The 18,154-nt window shown below is 39.4% G+C and overlaps 1 protein-coding gene across 2 annotated transcripts in view; it reads left to right on the top strand.

Moving 5' to 3' along the window:
• Positions 1-17,739, top strand: part of CLCN4 (chloride voltage-gated channel 4) — a 41,624-nt gene extending 23,885 nt beyond the window's left edge. For both annotated transcript variants that reach the window (XM_068180088.1, XM_068180087.1), the window contains exons 6-12: positions 472-678; positions 770-850; positions 1,373-1,918; positions 4,019-4,205; positions 7,192-7,590; positions 12,258-12,474; positions 13,869-17,739. In XM_068180088.1, the coding sequence (XP_068036189.1) occupies positions 472-678; positions 770-850; positions 1,373-1,918; positions 4,019-4,205; positions 7,192-7,590; positions 12,258-12,474; positions 13,869-13,959 (1,728 nt within the window). In that variant the 3' untranslated portion in view covers positions 13,960-17,739. The remainder of the gene's footprint in view (positions 1-471; positions 679-769; positions 851-1,372; positions 1,919-4,018; positions 4,206-7,191; positions 7,591-12,257; positions 12,475-13,868) is intronic.
• The last annotated feature ends 415 nt before the right edge of the window (positions 17,740-18,154 follow it).

Genomic DNA, 18,154 nt, shown 5'->3' with positions numbered 1-18,154 from the left:
ACAAAATGTGTAGAAATATGTTCTTTTGGACTTTCTCATTTCATAATATGTGCATGCTTTTATGGCACAGTGATTCCAGATATGTAGAACTTTTTTTGTGCGTTTTATCTGGAAAAAGTCTGTTGTTGTTTATTTGGTTTTTTTCTGCTTTGTTAAACTCAAATCCAGCTTAACTCTGATCTTGTAAACCAAGGAGATATGTAAGAGTTTCATATTTCTATTGATCTCTGTGAGAGTTCTTACTGCCTGTTATGGGGACCACCCGTAACAGCACTAAAAGTGTGGTCTGCTTAATCCCTGCTCAGATATTGCTGTGGGAAAGCTGCCCTACCTATAGTTTCTTTCTCTCCATCACTGTCTCTTTTCAAGCAGTCTGCAACTTTTTTAACTCTGCAGGAGTTTTAACTCCATTTAAAGTTCAGAGTAGAAAAGAATTCTTCATCTTTTCAACATGTTCTTCCTGCTTTCCAGATAAAAACCATCTTGAGTGGGTTCATTATTAGGGGCTACCTGGGAAAATGGACACTTCTAATCAAAACAGTCACCTTGGTTCTGGTGGTGTCTTCAGGCCTCAGCCTTGGGAAAGAGGGCCCATTAGTCCATGTGGCCTGTTGCTGCGGAAACTTCTTTAGCAGCCTTTTCTCTAAGTACAGCAAGAATGAAGGAAAGAGAAGAGAGGTGAGGTTGGCTCATAAATCTTTAATTTCCCTGTCTGGATACTCGGGGTTTCAAACAACTCATGCCTTGTATGTAAACATTTGCTTTATAGGTACTTTCAGCTGCAGCTGCTGCAGGAGTTTCAGTTGCTTTTGGGGCTCCAATTGGAGGTGTGCTTTTTAGTCTGGAAGAGGTGAGACCTGGCAGTTCACTTGCTTCAATAAATATATTTTAATTTAATACCTTTCTCCAAGATTACTCATTATTTTTCAAATATTTATATGCTTATTTTTTCCCCTATAACAAAAATAATCTATGATTTCCAGTAATAAGAAATAACCAGATATTTTAGCATAATTTGAGTAGCAGAATGGCACTGGCTTTCTGGAAACAAATTAGATGACTCAGTATGGAAATATATCCCTCTGCTGAGGCTTCTCCAGCCTTCAGCTAGCTAATGCATGGACCAACCTGTCAAGCATTTCTTATACTTTCCAGACAGCAACTCTGGATTTAAATTTATCAATTTTAAACTAGTTGCTACTCCTTTTATAAAATCTGAAAATGCCTTTTCTGATACCTTTGTGAACACATTCTGGCTGCAGTAAGGTCTAATGCTTGCGGTAAAATCAAATGAAACAGATGGTGGTGGTAGTTAAAGGAAGTACCCTCTGTGACACTCAGTGAAATATTTATGATCTTTGCTTGATTTTAGGTCAGCTACTACTTTCCTCTGAAAACCCTCTGGAGGTCATTTTTTGCTGCTCTTGTGGCTGCCTTCACACTGAGGTCCATCAATCCTTTTGGAAACAGCCGGCTGGTGCTGTTCTACGTGGAGTACCACACCCCCTGGTACATGGCCGAGCTCTTCCCCTTCATCCTGCTCGGCGTCTTTGGGGGCCTCTGGGGGACCCTCTTTATCCGATGCAACATCGCCTGGTGCAGGAGGCGGAAAACCACCAGACTTGGGAAATACCCGGTGCTGGAGGTCATCGTGATAACAGCTATCACTGCCATCATCGCCTACCCCAACCCCTACACCCGCAGGAGCACCAGCGAGCTGATCTCCGAGCTCTTCAACGACTGCGGTGCCCTGGAGTCCTCGCAGCTCTGCGACTACATCAATGACCCAAACATGACCCGGCCTGTGGATGACATTCCCGACAGGCCCGCTGGCCCTGGAGTCTACTCTGCCATGTGGCAGCTCGCCTTGGCTTTGGTGTTCAAAATTGTCATCACGATATTCACTTTCGGCATGAAGGTAAATCGGGCGTGGGCGCAGGAGCACAGGGCACAGATGGGCTGCCGTGGGCAGCTGTGCTCTCTCTGGCTCTGACCTGCCCTGGCCACGGGGCAGTCACTGAGATGCTGCTGGCTCACCTGTCTGCCAGCACCTTGCCCTGTGGGCCCCTGTGGCAGCACAGGGATGAGCCCTGCTTTTCCACCTTCCAGTCATCTGCGGTTCTGTTAAGTGAAAAAGAAATCTATGTGGAAATTTAAACCCGTTGTTGCCAATAAGCAATTTCAAGATGATTCCCACTGCAGCTGTTTTTTAGTTCTCTCATGGATATGGGCTATTTACATTGTTGTTTGTCTGGTGGGATTAATGTCTTAATGTGCCTCAAGGTAGCTATACTCAAGGAAGTCATAATTTTAAATTTACCGTTTTACACATTTAGAGCATCACAGAAATATAAAAGTGGCTGAAAAGGTCTATTTTTTAATCTTTTTAAGCACTGTAGCTTGGATAAAAAGGGGAATGAATGAGAAGACTAACTGATGTGTCATTTGAATATTCTGGATTTGCAGCTTTTTCCTTCAGCAACTCCTTCTCCCCATAAAAGAGTGATGAAAGGTCCAAGAACAATTTATCCAAGCTTTCAATATATACCAAACTGTTTGTGGTGAGCTCTATATATCTGATTAATAGAGCACATAAAAAACAGGTTCTGTCTGTCTACAGCTCCCATTATGTGGGCATTTATTTCTGGATCTGATGGCTGCAGACAATGAGAAGATTTTCTTAGTTATACACTATATTTTATACCGCGCTCAAAACTAAAGTATCTCATCTTTCTCTTAAACACTGCACTTGAACTGAGGATCCATTTGTAGCCTTTCACTCTAGAAGCTGATTTATGGCTGATAGCCCATTGTTATGCTTGTTCATTAAATTTATTCAAAATGTGATTCTTTAGTTATTCTATATATTTAAAAATTATATAATTATATATTATATATTTAAATTATATATTATATATTTAAATTATATATTATATATTTTAAATTATATAATTATAAATTTATATAAAAATTGTTAGAAGCAATTGACAGTTTCAACCAGTCTGTAAAAGAACAGACCAAATAATTTTACCCACTAAATCTAGAAGACTCAATTGAACTGCATTAGCAAAGTTAACACAATGTGGTGGGGGCTGTAGTATCTGCTGTTACCAACTCTAGATGTCTCTGGGCTGTGCTGATGAGGTGATTAGTTAATTTCTCTAGGAAGCTCAAGGTGTATTTTCGGACTTAAAAAGATATACTAGGCTTTCCTCTCTGAAAACAGCAAAAGCCACATGCAAGCCCTTTTCACAGACCTGAATTGTCTTCTCCAGCAGGAAACGCATCTCTAACTTGCTGGTACACTTGACATCTAAGAGGAAATGCACTTATCCAAGGCAAAGTACATTTTCATTCTCCTTTTTCCCCCTCCATTCTCATTTAAATACTGTTTTTAATGATTTGTGACTTGTCTGTATAGCAGACAACAAAGTAATGATTCACAGAGCTTCCTGGAAAATATATTGTAAACTGAGATGGAGAATTAGTTGCCTCTGAACAGTCAGCACCCTTTCTCTAAATTTTTATTCTTCATTTGACATTTAATTTAAAATCTGGTCTGATTTAGCTTGAAAATGTAGTAATAAAACCATAAAGTGTTCCATCTGATAGAGGGTGAAATCAAGATGTTATTTTCAGTTAAGCTTATTCTCAAGCCTATGACAGAACCATCAGCAGCTCCTGACTTCCTAATGTGAAAACAATAAAGGCAAAGCCAGGAACATCTTGACTTCAAAAGCAAACTATTATTCAGAAACAGCATTTATCTCCCTAATTCAGTGGGATGCAGCAGATAGGATTCAAAATTTCTTTAAAAAATGCACTAACATTTTATAAAGCTATTAATATACATGTAGCCACATAAACTCAGTCACTGCAGAAAACTGTGTCAGACCATGGGAATCAGCCCTGTAGGCTGCCATGAGGCTGTGGAAACTTGGATCCCTTACTGTTAATTAAAATTGTTTGATACTGGTGGTTTTTGTCAAGGTGCTCATGTGTCTATATTTCATTCCAGATCCCTTCAGGCCTTTTTATTCCTAGCATGGCTGTTGGAGCCATGGCTGGCAGGATGGTTGGGATTGGAGTGGAGCAGCTGGCATATCATCATCATGACTGGATCATCTTCAGGAACTGGTGCAGACCTGGGGCAGACTGTGTCACACCAGGACTTTATGCCATGGTGGGAGCAGCAGCTTGCTTGGGTACGGTCTCTGCTGGTCATTGGTTTGTGTGTGACCAGCCCTGATGTCTGGGGACATGCTCTGGTGGGCCCTGTGTTGGTGTTAGCTGTTTGTGTTGGCATTTCTGGGTGCAACAGAAGCTGAAATCAAGACGCAATGTGCTGAAATATGGCAGCTTCCTCTACTGGTTGCTCGAGTGATTGGCCAGATAGTCAGCAACAGAAAGGCTTGCAGTCATCAATATCTACTCCTTCCAGTCTGCCAAAAAGCAGAGAAAAGGAAAGAACAAATTGAAGTTAGGCTGCAGGTTTCCAAGCAGGAGTGCTTTTGTTTGCATTTTTTCCATTTGATGTAATGAAATTCACTTTAACTGGACTAAAGCTACTTGCTTGTTTAGACGGTGCTCTCCCTCAGTGCAGGAAGAAAACATCCCAGTTTTTGCTAAATTTTAAGCTACACAGAGGCAAGAATTCTGGGTCTTATTGGTTATGTGTCATGCTATGGTCAACTGAGCTGTATTTTGGTTTACATTTTGATCATAAGCCAATACTGGATTACACTCAATCAATAGGATTTATTGGTTATAACAGCAGTGATCTGTTAACTATTATAGCAAGACTATTGAAAAATATCTCACGTATCAAGTTGCTAGCCATAGATGCAACAAGAATGTTACAAGCATACCATCTGAGCATGTTTTTACCTGACCATATCTTTCCCCTTGTGTACTTGCATATTCTGTCTCCTTTTGTTGCTGTTATTGATATCATCATCACCGTATGAAAAAATAGTGGAGAGGCATAACACATGAGTAATGTGACTGGGTAGGTTTGAAATTAAAAATGTACTCAAGGAAGAGCTAGAAAAATTTCAGATTTGGATGCTCATATTGGAAAAGCGGGATCATTTGTGTGATCAATATAGAGGAAGGAAGGGTGGGATTTGCTTGAAAATTTAATATCTGTAATGTAGATATCAACTCCTGAGCTTAACTGTCTTGATACCCCTCACAGTCAAAACAGAAAAATGAACTATGTGAAAGATCAGTCTTGTCTGGCAATACACATCTAAAACCAGGCAAATGAACAGATGAATTTGGCCTCAAAAGGGTTTGCTTTTATCTAGAGGTCATAAAGGCAATCTGGATCATCCTTTTGGATGTGAACACCCACAGCAGTGTGGACATATTTTAAAAAGCTGGGATGAATCTTACTGTCCAAACAAGTAAAGCACTTCCTCTTTATGATAAATGATCTTAATATTCATTAAATAAATAACGCACAAAAATTTGGCTCTGATGTTGCAGATGATCTGCTAGTCAGCATAGGATTATAGAAGCATAGAATATGCTGAGTTGGAAGGGACCAATCAGGATCATCAAGCCCAAATCCTCCTCATGCACAGAACACCCCAAAAATCACACCATGAGCCTGAGAGAATTGTCCAAATACCTCTTGAACTCTGTCAGGCTTGGTGCTTTGACCACCTTCCCTGGGGAGCCTGTTCCAGTGCCCAACCACCCTCTGGGTGAAGAATCTTTTCCTTATAGCCAACCTAAACCTCCCCAGTACAACTTCATTCCATTCCCTCAGGTCCTGTCACTGGTCACCAGAGAGAGACATCAGTGTCTGCCCCTCTGCTTCCTCTTGTGAGAATGTTGTAGACCAGAATGAGGTCTCCCCTTAGTGCTCTCCAGGTTGAACAAAGTAACCTCAGCCACTCCACAAAAGGCTTCCCCTTCAGACACTTCATCATCCTTGTGGCTCTCCTTTGGATGGTTTCTAATAGCTTAATGTCTTTTTTTATATTGTGATGCCCAAAACTACACACAGGACTCAAGGTGAGGCTGCAATTTCTTCCTCTCTTAAAAGGTTCAAATTAAGGTGCAGTGGTTTTTAATAGTATGGTGAGACATACAGTGGAATGTCACAGCTTGTATGTAAGCTGTTCTGTACCAAAGACTATCTTGCCTAAAGTAAGAGAAATGGAGTAAGTATTAAATGATCCTTACTCTGGTATTTGCTCTCAGCTTTTCACAGTCAGAAGTTTAAGGCATTCCTCAGATGAAATTCATATCTGGATCATAGTGTTAAGTAATCATCAATCGAATATTTCTGTATGCTGCTAGATAAAAAGATCTTTTAATGACCTGTTTCTGATTTTTCTCATCTAAAATGGGGCTGTGTTTTGAGTCCTAAAAATAGCAGATTTATTACATTTACCTTTTGAACAGAGGCAAAGAAATGTTACCTAATAATTCAGGGATACATACACACTTGTCCTCAGTTATGTGATTATTTTTATCCTTTAATGTAAACTGAAGGAGCAAGGAGCTTACTTATGAAATTAATATGGAAAGACTCGATTGAAAAATACAGCTACAACCCTGCCTATGGCTGCATGCCTGGATGGCCTCAAACCAAGTTGTACTCAGTTCAAACTGAATTACTATAGTGATATCCAAATCAAGGGTTTAAGCTATAATAACATAGCTCTTGCAGTGGCCCTAAGCTGTTCCAAGGTAGGATTTTGTAACCATGTTGTGCCCAAAGATAATGCTCAGCTCTTTCTTCAGTATGACTGCAATAGACAGGCTGGTGTGAAGGCCACCTTTCCACATTCCTACCTGCCTCAGCCATGGACCTTAACTGGTTCTTGGAGTCATTTAGAGGGCTAATGGCAGGGTTCAATTTTACTTTCTCAAGTATCCATTAAAGCTGATTTTTTTGGCATTCTTTCTGGTTTTGAAGTTCTGTCTTTTAGTATTCATCCTTTGCTTTTCAATGCTAGCAACTTTGGCATGAGCAAGTTCCCTCAACCTTTATGATGAAAATTGCAGTAGATGAAAAATACCTTTCTTCAGAGAAGCAAGCCTAAGAATATAAGGGCAAAGTACTCAGAATAAATAATTGCATGCATTTTTGAGTGTAAGGCTCAAAAATATAAGTGAGTTGCTTAGTATGTATACCAGCACTGAGAGAAACTTGAGTCTTTTCCTTGTTGGCAGGTGGTGTTACTCGAATGACAGTCTCTCTGGTGGTGATTATGTTTGAGCTAACTGGAGGCCTGGAGTACATTGTACCTCTTATGGCTGCAGCTGTCACAAGCAAGTGGGTGGCAGATGCCTTTGGGAAAGAAGGGATCTATGAAGCTCACATTCATTTGAATGGCTACCCCTTCCTGGATGTGAAGGATGAGTTCACCCACCGCACCCTGGCAACTGACGTGATGAGACCGAGGCGTGGCGAAGCTCCTCTCTCTGTGCTGACACAGGACAGCATGACGGTGGAGGATGTTGAGACACTTATCAAAGAGACCGATTACAATGGCTTTCCAGTGGTGGTTTCTAAAGACTCAGAGAGACTTATTGGATTTGCACAGAGACGAGAGCTGATCCTTGCAATAAGTAAGTAGAGTATCAATGTCCAAAAGATTGATTTTGAAAGGAGTTTAGACAAGATAGGAGGTTAACAGTGTTATTCACCGTGAAGAATGGATAAACAAGCATCAAATCTAACTTTTGCTTCAAATCTGACTTTTACTGGTTAGTAGGACATGGAAGCTTTTCTATTGCATCATACCACCTGATAGAATTTTGTGGGCTTCACCCTTGTGGGCTTAATTTTGCTGTCATGCAAAAGAGTGACAAATAACAAATAAAATTCTTCTAGAGACAACAGAGAGAAAGTAAACTCATATGCCAGAATTTTTGTCAGAACCAGACCAAAAGCCAGTGTAGTGATGTTTCTTTCCCTCTCCATAGGCTTCCAGAAGCAGCTGGGGCATTCATGAACTTTGGTCACTCAGTGATAAAATAGCTTGTGCTCCTTTCTGGTGCTCTGTCTCAGTTTTTCCTCACATGCAGGCTTTTAGTGCTACAGGTGGAAAGTTTTCAGTGCACAATATTTTTTGGTAAAGATGGGTGAATTTTGTCTGGCATGCAGTGGATACCTGGCTGGTTGCCTGAGAGCCCGAATCCAGGTCATTAAAGATTTTGACTGTCAGGTCCTTTCCTGGTTGATCTGATGAATAAGTGGGGATTGAAGAACAAGTGTATTGGATGAAAACAAGTTTTCCCACCTTTTCTGGACCCAGGGCATTCACAACTGCAGAGGTCTGCAAGGCTGGCCCACTGTCTGCTCCCATTTCTGGCAGTGCTGTGGTGTTGAGAGCCAGCTGAGCAGGCAGGCAAGATGCCATCTGGGCATGGTTGCCTTGTACTTTGCAAGGGAGTGAAACATCTGGTATATCCAAACCTTCTTGACTTGGAATTATTCTCCACATGGTTTTGTTTCATCCCTGTTGTTCAGGCACCTTAAAAAAGCTGTTATCTCTGATGGAAATTAACATATTTTTCAGACAAGAAAATTAATAAATGGAAAATTTGGGTTATTTTTGAAGGTCGCTTTCCAGCTCAGTTCCCACAAACCTAAAATAAAAAAATTAAGTCTTTAAAGCACATGTTTTAGATGTATTTAGCCTACCCTGGCTCTGTCTTTTATACTGCCCATGCCATGTCATGGCTTTAACACTTGGTGCCTTCCTAATTTAATAGTCTTTTGCACCTCCTTTTCAGGAAGGTATGTCAGTGGGAAAATTGCATGGACTGAAGATGCAGAGCCCTCACTTTAAAATCAGAAAGATCAGAGGCTGCTTGAAGTGAGTCAAATAACTTTGAGGAACTGAGTCTTTTGTTTCAGGTCATAAATGGCAGTGTGGCTGAATGGTCTTGACAGAAGATGTGAGAAAATGTCAGGCTATGAACAAAGAAATCAGTTAAAATTAAACTCAGTAAACATTTAGATCAAAATGCTTTCCTGTTCAAAAACTGTTTGACATCTGCATTTTTCAGAGGAAAAGGTACTGTCTCCTGATCAGTTCTAATTAAGAGCATATTTTATAGGAAATGAGACAGAACTTAGATTTAAAATTAAAATATTACATGCATAGATAAGTTTTTTATAAAATCCTCAGCCACCAGTGATCTTTGGTAACCCTTTTCACCTTGGGCTGAGTGTGAGTGCTGTCATTCTGTGCTGACACTATGATAAATGGTTAATCTTTCCAGTATGGTTTGTGTTCTTGTGACTTAAAATCTGGATTTAGTTTCAAAAGACACGGTATATGGTTCCAGTACAGAGCAGGGAAAAGCAGGCTAGCAACCTTTTGAATGCTAATCCTCTTTCTCTGCAGTTGCTCTGCCTGAATTTCAGAGTTGGTATTGTTGATCACTACCACAAGGGTAGCTAATGTGTTCTGAACTTCCACCTCAGCTTGCTTCATGGTTGTGATCATGGAGCCATCACACCAATTCTCCTTGAGCCATAAAATTCCTTACCAAGAGAGAAATATCACACATGGTGAAGCATCTCTTATTCACCTGTTCAGGTTCACCTACTCAGCCTGACAGACATACTGGAGTTGCATCTCAGAAAAGCATAAGCCCCATCCATGCAGCACTTCAGCCAGGGAATGAGGTCTTACCAAAAGCAGAGTCAGGCCCACTCCAGTATCTCTTCTTTCACCAGTATCTCTTTTTTCATGGCATTGTGCCCTGCAGAATGCCTCCTCAGTTTGAACTAGCTCTTGTACCTCTACATAAGAACACTTGGCACTTCACAGAGACATGGTTTCAATCAAGAATTTCAGCTTCTTTCTCAGACCAAATTAATTGTGCATCAGTAGTATGGTGGTCCAGGGAATACTCTGGGGAAGTACTCCAATTCCCTCACACATCTGCCTTCTTGGATGAAGGCAATAACTGCTGAGTCTTGCATTAAATATCCATTTGCACAAACCTATCTGCCTCATGATTTACCCCTACAAAATTTCTTTCCTACTAAGTGGAGCATGCTCTATAAATGCATCACATACCTGCAAACTGAATGGCAATGCCATTTCCAATTGCTCAGCAGCATCCTTAGGAGGATTGTGTCCTTCCATTGCTCCTTGTTGAGTAGGTAGGCAGGTGAGGTGGCAGTCACCCTCTGGGAAGAGGTGTCTACATTTCAGATGACACCTACTTTACAGTCTTACAGAGGGGAGTTTTTGACACTGTAAAGCTTTTCTTAAATTTGCCAGCTCCAGCTCTACCATGCAAAAGGCAGGGCCTTGGACAATAGCCAGGTGGCCTGTATAATATGCTTTTCCCAGTGTGGAGTTGAGACATCAACATAGTTGATATAGGCTGTGAAATGTGAACCCCTGAATATGAGAGACTGTTTCACATTTGGGAGAATTAATTCACTCTCTAGCTATGACAAGAGCCTGCATAGACTGTTCTGTAAAACCAGACATTGTCATCTATTTGCTTTGCTCTTTCTGTTAATCTGTATCTGTTTTTCTTACCCACTGACTGCTAAAATGATCTGCTCTTCTGTTTTACCTTTACTCCCACTCCCCCATCCAGTCAGACTGCATACAAAATCCACCATTTTTCTGATGCCACTGAGTTTACTCCATAGCACTACATCCTTAAAATTTCTCTAGAGAGGTGTTTGACATGGAAGAGTGAAATCATGGCTTTGGCTAATCACTGTTGTTCAGGGTCACTGCTGCCTTGGGAACAGCAATGTGGTAACCAAAATGCTTGGCCCTATTTCTTAGGGTGCAGCATTGGGAAGGAAATACCTAGCTGTCAAAGGTTTTTATCAAAGGGTGGGAGTTACCTTCAGTTTGATTAATGCTACCTCTTAGCACAGGTCATGTATCAAAGAACTATGCAGGCATATTCACACTTGAAATTGGATGTATGAATTGAAACAAGCTGAGACAAAACTAACATCATTCCTGTAAATTGCAATAGGGCTTGTGGGGTGAGAAGGTTGAGAATCATATACTGTACTGATGTTAGGTTTGAGCCAGCACTGCTCCAGTTCCAGAAATATTACAAGAGAATGATCGTTAAATGCAAAAAAAAAAAAAAAAAAATTGCAGCTGAAACATGTTAGAAACCATCACCGTCTACATTACAAGTCACAGGAGCAGGTTTCTCACTCTGATTGATGGCAGAGAGTTCCAAGAATATTTACATATGCTTGGACTATGAGTTCAAGGGCAGAAGCAACCTATGTTAATTAAAAGCAATAATTTAACTATTTCCAAGAATTCATTAAAAAAAAAAAAAAGTTAAACCGTCTGAGCCAAACACATGATATGCTTATTCTGGGGAGTAAAAAGTTGTCTGTCATTTGGAAATCTGTCTCATATAATGTTTATACCCTGTAGTGTTGAGTAGAGATGAGGTAAACACTACAAAGAAAATAAAGTCCTCTGACGGTAAGTCTTGGGGCATGCTTTAAGTAAAAGGCTTATACTGATCATGCAATCTCCAGATGTAGTGTGATGTTCACTTCGTAGTTTGATCCAAGTATTGATGATAGCTTTTGAACTTCTGAAAATGGTCACACGTGTGCTGTTTACCACTACATTTTTCCTCCCTCTACTATTTTCCTTTATGTAGAAAGTTAATTTATTTTTCCTTTTTAAAATCTAGATATGCAAACTATTTAAGGCTCTAAGTGTAAACCCACAAAATTTACCCTGCATGCCAGTGAGGTGTGTTGATGTAGAAAAACAGCCACACCGCCTCTGGATCCCTGGAATGTGACTTTGTCTTTCCCTGGCTTTGTGTTCATAAATCTCTTCACCGTGTCCACATTTTCCCAAATCCACTGAAAAGTTTTTCGCCAAGCCAGCTGGGATCTTACAGAGGTGTTGACTCCACTCCTTCAGGCATGTAATAAAGTTTCTGTTGTGATTCTCACAATGGAGGAAATTACATACGGTGATTTGAATTTGACAGAAATTGGATTAGTGAAGTTTGTGAAATGCATTGAGCTGCATGTTTATTCAGAAAAGCATTATCCCAACCAAGGAAAAATAAGCTCCTATAAAAATATCACATTTGCTTTTAGGGAGCAATGTCTCAAGGAAATTCAAGGATACTCAGTGACCCAAATTTCTGGGACTTCAGTACACTAAAGACAAAACCAAAACTTGCTTTCCAAAGGAGGAATTCTTTTTTATTATCAAACTTAATTCACTATCTACACCAATTTTTGTGTTGTACAGAGAATGCGAGACAGCGTCAGGATGGGGTGGTGAGCAACTCCATCGTGTACTTCACCGAAGACCCCCCAGAACTGCCACCCAACAGTCCCCATCCACTGAAACTGCGGCGTATTCTCAACCTGAGCCCCTTCACCGTCACCGACCACACACCGATGGAAACTGTGGTAGATATTTTCCGAAAACTTGGACTCCGGCAGTGTCTGGTGACTCGCAGTGGGTGAGTGGTTGACAGTCAAGTGAATATTTTTATTTTGTCTTATTTTGTGAATGGATTAATAAGGGAACCTCACCCATGTCTCTCCAGGGCAGCAAAAGAAGTCAGACTCAGAATCAAAATGGTGCTTGCAGGGTGTTATATTTCATTCTGCTCTTCCAAACACATAGTGTATTCTCATTTAGATAAGGCAAAAATAAATACAAAATAAACTGTTCTGACTTCCACTGTCATTCAGTTTTCAGCAGAGGCAGATCTGGCAAGCAGTATTGTTTGCAAAGAATATCCTGTTTTGAGACATCCAGCTAGATTAGATGTTTGTGAAAATTGTGATAAAGGTGTCACTGGAGGAAAATTACTCTGTTCAACTTTCTTTATTGGATAATAGAAAGGTGTATAAACCAAAGGCCCTCAAATAACAGCTGAAGAAGGTGAGTAAACATTAAATTAGGGGAATAAAAAGCTGTACCATGTGGACTAGACATAACATCCCACAGTTCCAATGGAATTTGAAATAATTGGGCATTATGGCTTATCCCAGGATCTAGTGATAGCAGGATAGCCAAACCACAGCTATCACTTCCAAATGTGGAAGATTAAAATTTATTTTTCTGTTTAAGAGTCTTTTTGTTATTCAAAAATATTGAATATTGAATATCAGTCGTTACTGTCAATGCAGTAGCCTCAGCATTAAGAAAATAAGAACCATGATTGGGACACAGATGAAGGTTCTGATTTTTGGTGCCTGGATTCAGAAATTTATATCTAGACTTTTAGAAGTTACATGAAATGAAAGGTGGAAAAATTATTAACAATTACATAGTTTCAATATTCAGTGCCTAATGGTCTTCAAGGACTGGAAGTAAAAAGCCCTTGAATACTGAAGGTTATGAAATTTTTTGACTCTTGGGGCCAGACATCCCATAGTCCTCATCTTTCTTGACAGATATAATTCATTTAGGTTCATATAAATGAGAAATTATCATTTAAATTTGAAGGAATTTTGCTGTCAGGCAGTGAGAGTTTCAGAAACCCTGTGCTTTAGCTTACTTTGTGTATTACCAAGCACTTATACCTTGGGTTTGATTGCTGGTCCTCACAGCCTGAGCCTAAAGAAACTTATTATTTTGTTGTATGAAGTATTAGTTGTTGTAGCTCCTCACTCAGTCATGTTCCCAACAACAAGAGGTAATAAGCCAAAGTATTTCACTTAATTGTCGTGGCTGGGGTAGTAGAAATACATGAGGTGAGAATACTTTTATAAAAATATAATTGGGGAATACATGAGATGGACAGTACTGTATGGAAACACTCACAAAATGTCCCTGCAGCTGAACAGGGAAAAAATCTGGATGATATATGAGATTGTTGACCTTTCACTTCCTTTTCTCCTATAGGAGGCTGCTGGGTATCATAACTAAAAAGGATGTATTAAGACATATGGCTCAAATGGCAAACCAGGACCCTGAATCTATCATGTTTAACTAGACTGGTAAAGAAGAAGAAAGTAACCCCACAGGAATCCCTTCTAGATTAACATGAAGGCTGTGTTTGGTGTTTCATCTTGCTTAAAGAGAAAAAGGTAACATATATGAGGAATGGCCTGATATGCCTCTGACAGAGGGAATGGATGCAGGACAGCACTTATTTAATGAGGAAGGCAGTTTAGAAGCTCTGAGCAGCTGCAGACATCAAGCATGTGTTCCTTAATGAGATTCCCGACAGCTCAATTGGAGCGCTGGTGGGTGTAAGTGTTGTGGCGCTTGGAGACAAAGAGCCACGAGCACCAGTGGGAGGCATCAGGGTCACAGGAACTCTTGAGGCAGGTGTGAAGAGTAGCAGACACTGTTTATGTACAAGCTGCTAAGAGATAGAAAGGTTTGTGTTCCAAGCCAGAGGGTGTAGATGATAATGTCAGTTACTTTTGTTATGTAATGGAATCATGGCTATTTGTTTGCTACTGAGTTATACCAATTTCATGACAGACAAAAATTGGCATATTTTTAAATGAAAGACTTTGTCATCTTTGTTTATTTTGTAAATGTTTAATGAATCAAGACTGGAGTTAAGTCTTAAGAAAAGAGTAAGATTATGCCTCAAATCACTTTAAAATGCAGTGTCCCTTGCTCCCTGCTTTAGTCTTTTGAATTTTATACTGCTTAGCATTTCTGTCAAACAGCTTTCCCTTATAAATGTTGAAATGGGATTTATTTGTAAGAATTTATTAACTCTCTATGCAATTTTGCATACAAGTACTGTAAAATTTAGTATTTTGTGGTTTGCTGTGGTAACTGGAGAAAACATAGAAGCCCATAAAATGGTTTTCAAAAGCACTAAAAGGACAGTGGTATCTGTCTCTCATCAGTGTTAGTGACAAGAGATTGAATCCCTCACTGTCTTCCCTTATGTACATCACAATTTTTCACAAATGAATGACATTCTGCAATTATTCTTGATTGTCCACTTAGGTCCTTTTTGTCATTGCTCTTTCTTGGCATTTCTATGTACTTGCCAAGAGATTGCTGAAATTAATTTAACAGTCATATTATTCTGTAAGAGATCTACTTTTTATGCACTCGTCAGTCATAGGACTGTGGAATTCCTCTCCACAGCACTGTGGCTGGATTAAGACCAGAAGGACTGAGAATGCAAATGATCATAGGAAAGCTTTAAGTATTTATCTGTTTGCACCAAGAACACATGATTTACCAGACCCTGGTAGAGACCTCTAAGTCACTCAGGTAAAAATGTTAAATTTTCCTAAACCCTTGTTCTGGTCCTGTGTGAGATGAAGAGGGTCAACCCTTTAGTCAATACTGCTATCAGTAACAGAATACTAAATTGTACTCTCCGTAACACGTAATTCACACTGCCCTTGCTTTATAGATGCAAACTTAAAGACTGGAGAAAGGTTGTGCTCTGAATCCTCTTCAGACCTCCTGGTCCTTTCATTTAGGCATCTAAGACCTCTGGTATTTTTGCTCAAATTCACCCAGATAACCGGTGGTGCTTGAATGGTCCTCATGGACAGAGATGACCTCCCATGCCAGAACAGCCTGTTGCTTACTCCAGCCCAAACCCAGACTGTTGATCTAACGTGTAGGCAACGTCCATGATTATTGTGTCCCTGAACTGAGTGAGCTGCTCAGGTGCACCCTGAGTTAGATGCCGAAGTTCTATGTCACAAATTCCTCCTTTTATCTCCAGTGACCCTGCTTCCTTCTGGCATGTGTCCCACTGCATTTGCACGGAGTATGGCCCGAATTGCTGAAGTAAAAGAAACGGAAGTAGAGGGACAATTTTAATCTGTTAAGTACTCCACTTAACAATGGTGTTTGCAACAGACTGACATAAATACATGTAGCTCTGGCCAAAGCCCATAAATATTTCAGTGTATACTTTTTGTTAACTGAACAGCTGCAGTACAATGTATTATTAAAGGGATATTATTAACACTATGTAAACTATAGGACTGAGCAACCCCTTTCTTCTGAAAATAGGAAATAGAACATAATGTGATTATTTTTTACATTTTTCCGTGAAGCTGTCAACAGCCAAACTCATAAAAAACCAAGTCAACAACAATGCTCATAAACACTAGATTTCCTCATTTGAACAGAGATGCCATCATAAAATCAGTTCATTCCCACAACTGAATCCAAATGGAGCTTTATACAATTGTCAGTCTCTACCCATAACTTCTAGAATCTAAGGGATGTAGACTAAACCAAAAAGGCTGACTTTTGAGAGCAATCTCCTTCTTGGATTAAAACTGTATGACCATGTTCTACTTTCTTGCTAACAGCAACCAATATAGTGTATCAATACTGAAAAACATAATTTTATAAGAAAAAGATGTGGACTTGACTAACTGATGTTAATCTGGCTATGAATACAAATTCACATATGTATTGACTTGTTTTATCAGGTTAAAATCAATCTGTGGTTATGCATAGGCATGGAGTTGTGTGGTTAATTCCCATTAATACCCAGAGGCCTGATTTACTGAAACCAAGTCACCCTTGTGATAGCTTGTTGACTTGCCTTATTAGACTACTTAGGAGGAGTCCTCAGGGCTTAAAAACAAGATCCAAAAAACAAACATGGTAGTTTGTAGCAAGCACCAGCAGAAGAATTGAGATTTATGTGGTTATTTTGAATGCAGTTTGATCCTGAACTATCACCCAAGTAAAAGGCAGGTAAATGGGTGTACAGTTCTCTTCTATCAAACACATTCCTTTCTAGATGGAAAGCTTTAAATACCTAAGGGGTCAAGGGAAAAACCTAAAAACCTTTGGACATGTAACCATGTACTGCTGCTCCTTGTTCCAGTGTCTGTTCAAAAGATGTTAAACCAGAGCAGGGGCTGCTATTTGGCTCTCCAGGAATGGCACATTCATGGCTAATTTCATTTGCTTGGTGTTATCATCAAGGCTCAGGCTGATGCTAGAATGACATGGAGGTCTTTGAAACAGGACAGACTTTGCTAATTAGGAAACTTCCTCCATGCTACAGCCTTTATTGCTCTTCACACTGGTGTCTGAAAGGTAGCACCCTTAATATAAATTAATAACATGCTTATCTCAAAAAATGCAGCTATGATGTAATTATTTATTTCCCCATAATAAGCCCGTTGTCAGGCTTTCCATCTGTATTCCAAAATTTGTTTCAGAAGGTACTGAATAGACTTCAAGAGGCATAGATCTCAGCCCTAACTATTTATTTGAATTTGTAGAGCTCAAGATAGTCACGTAGCGTTATCAATCTGAGTTACGTGAGTATTTTAGTAGATACTGCTGACTTTATGCAACCTCAGTTCAGTCCTTCAATCAGTTGGCCTTCAAAAATGCCCAACTAAACCAAATAGGGGAATAAAAATCTTTGAATAATGGAGATTCAGTATTGTACCTTTGTTTTGCATGAACTGTGTTAAGTTACATTCAGCTTGTGAACTTGAAACAATCTGTACTGGAAAGTTTAATAATAAAGTACAGAAATGGATGATGTTAGAAAGACCCTTTGGCTGTCCCAGTGACACTAATTATTAATTCTTATGCTTTGAAGAAGCAGAAAAAGAATGTTTAAGGATTACAGAAGACTCACTGATTCCGTGTTTCAACGACACTATATTTATGACTATAGTTTTGCTTTGGTTCTGTTTCTTGTTTTGTTTTTTTTAATTGTAGAAAACAGTGTATCTGTTGCACCTTATAAAAAACAATGTTTGGACTCTATTTTTTAAATAAAACTGACTTACAGTACTGGAAACATTTCTTGGATATCTTATTAATTAGAAAAGTATTTCACTTAATGTCTCTATAATTTTTATGTTTCCTTTTCTCACTTTTAGGGATAACTCAAGCCTGAGTTCTAAAGATCTAGGATATCCAATTAAATTGTAGGTTAGTTAATATTAAGAAGGGAGTTAGTAGAGTTCACGCAGTGGACTTCAGAGAAGCAGTCTTGACAGCTGGCTATTTTATTTTCAGAGAAAAATATTTTTTCTTCAGCATCAGAAATACCTTAGAAATCTAAAAAGAGAAGAAAAACAGTTTATCTAACCAGGTTGTTCTGTCTACAGTGATAATGAAACTTTAAAACTAGATGTTGTGAAGCCACTATGATATATTTTTTGTATATATTTTTCAATTGCACTTTAATTCAGAGCTAAGATCAAAGATTG

The sequence above is a fragment of the Anomalospiza imberbis genome, chromosome 2 (assembly GCF_031753505.1).
Source record: "Anomalospiza imberbis isolate Cuckoo-Finch-1a 21T00152 chromosome 2, ASM3175350v1, whole genome shotgun sequence".
NCBI classification, from domain to species: Eukaryota; Metazoa; Chordata; class Aves; order Passeriformes; family Viduidae; genus Anomalospiza; species Anomalospiza imberbis.
The sequence above is the reverse complement of the archived record's forward strand: the minus strand, read 5'-3'. Positions and strand labels throughout refer to the sequence as shown.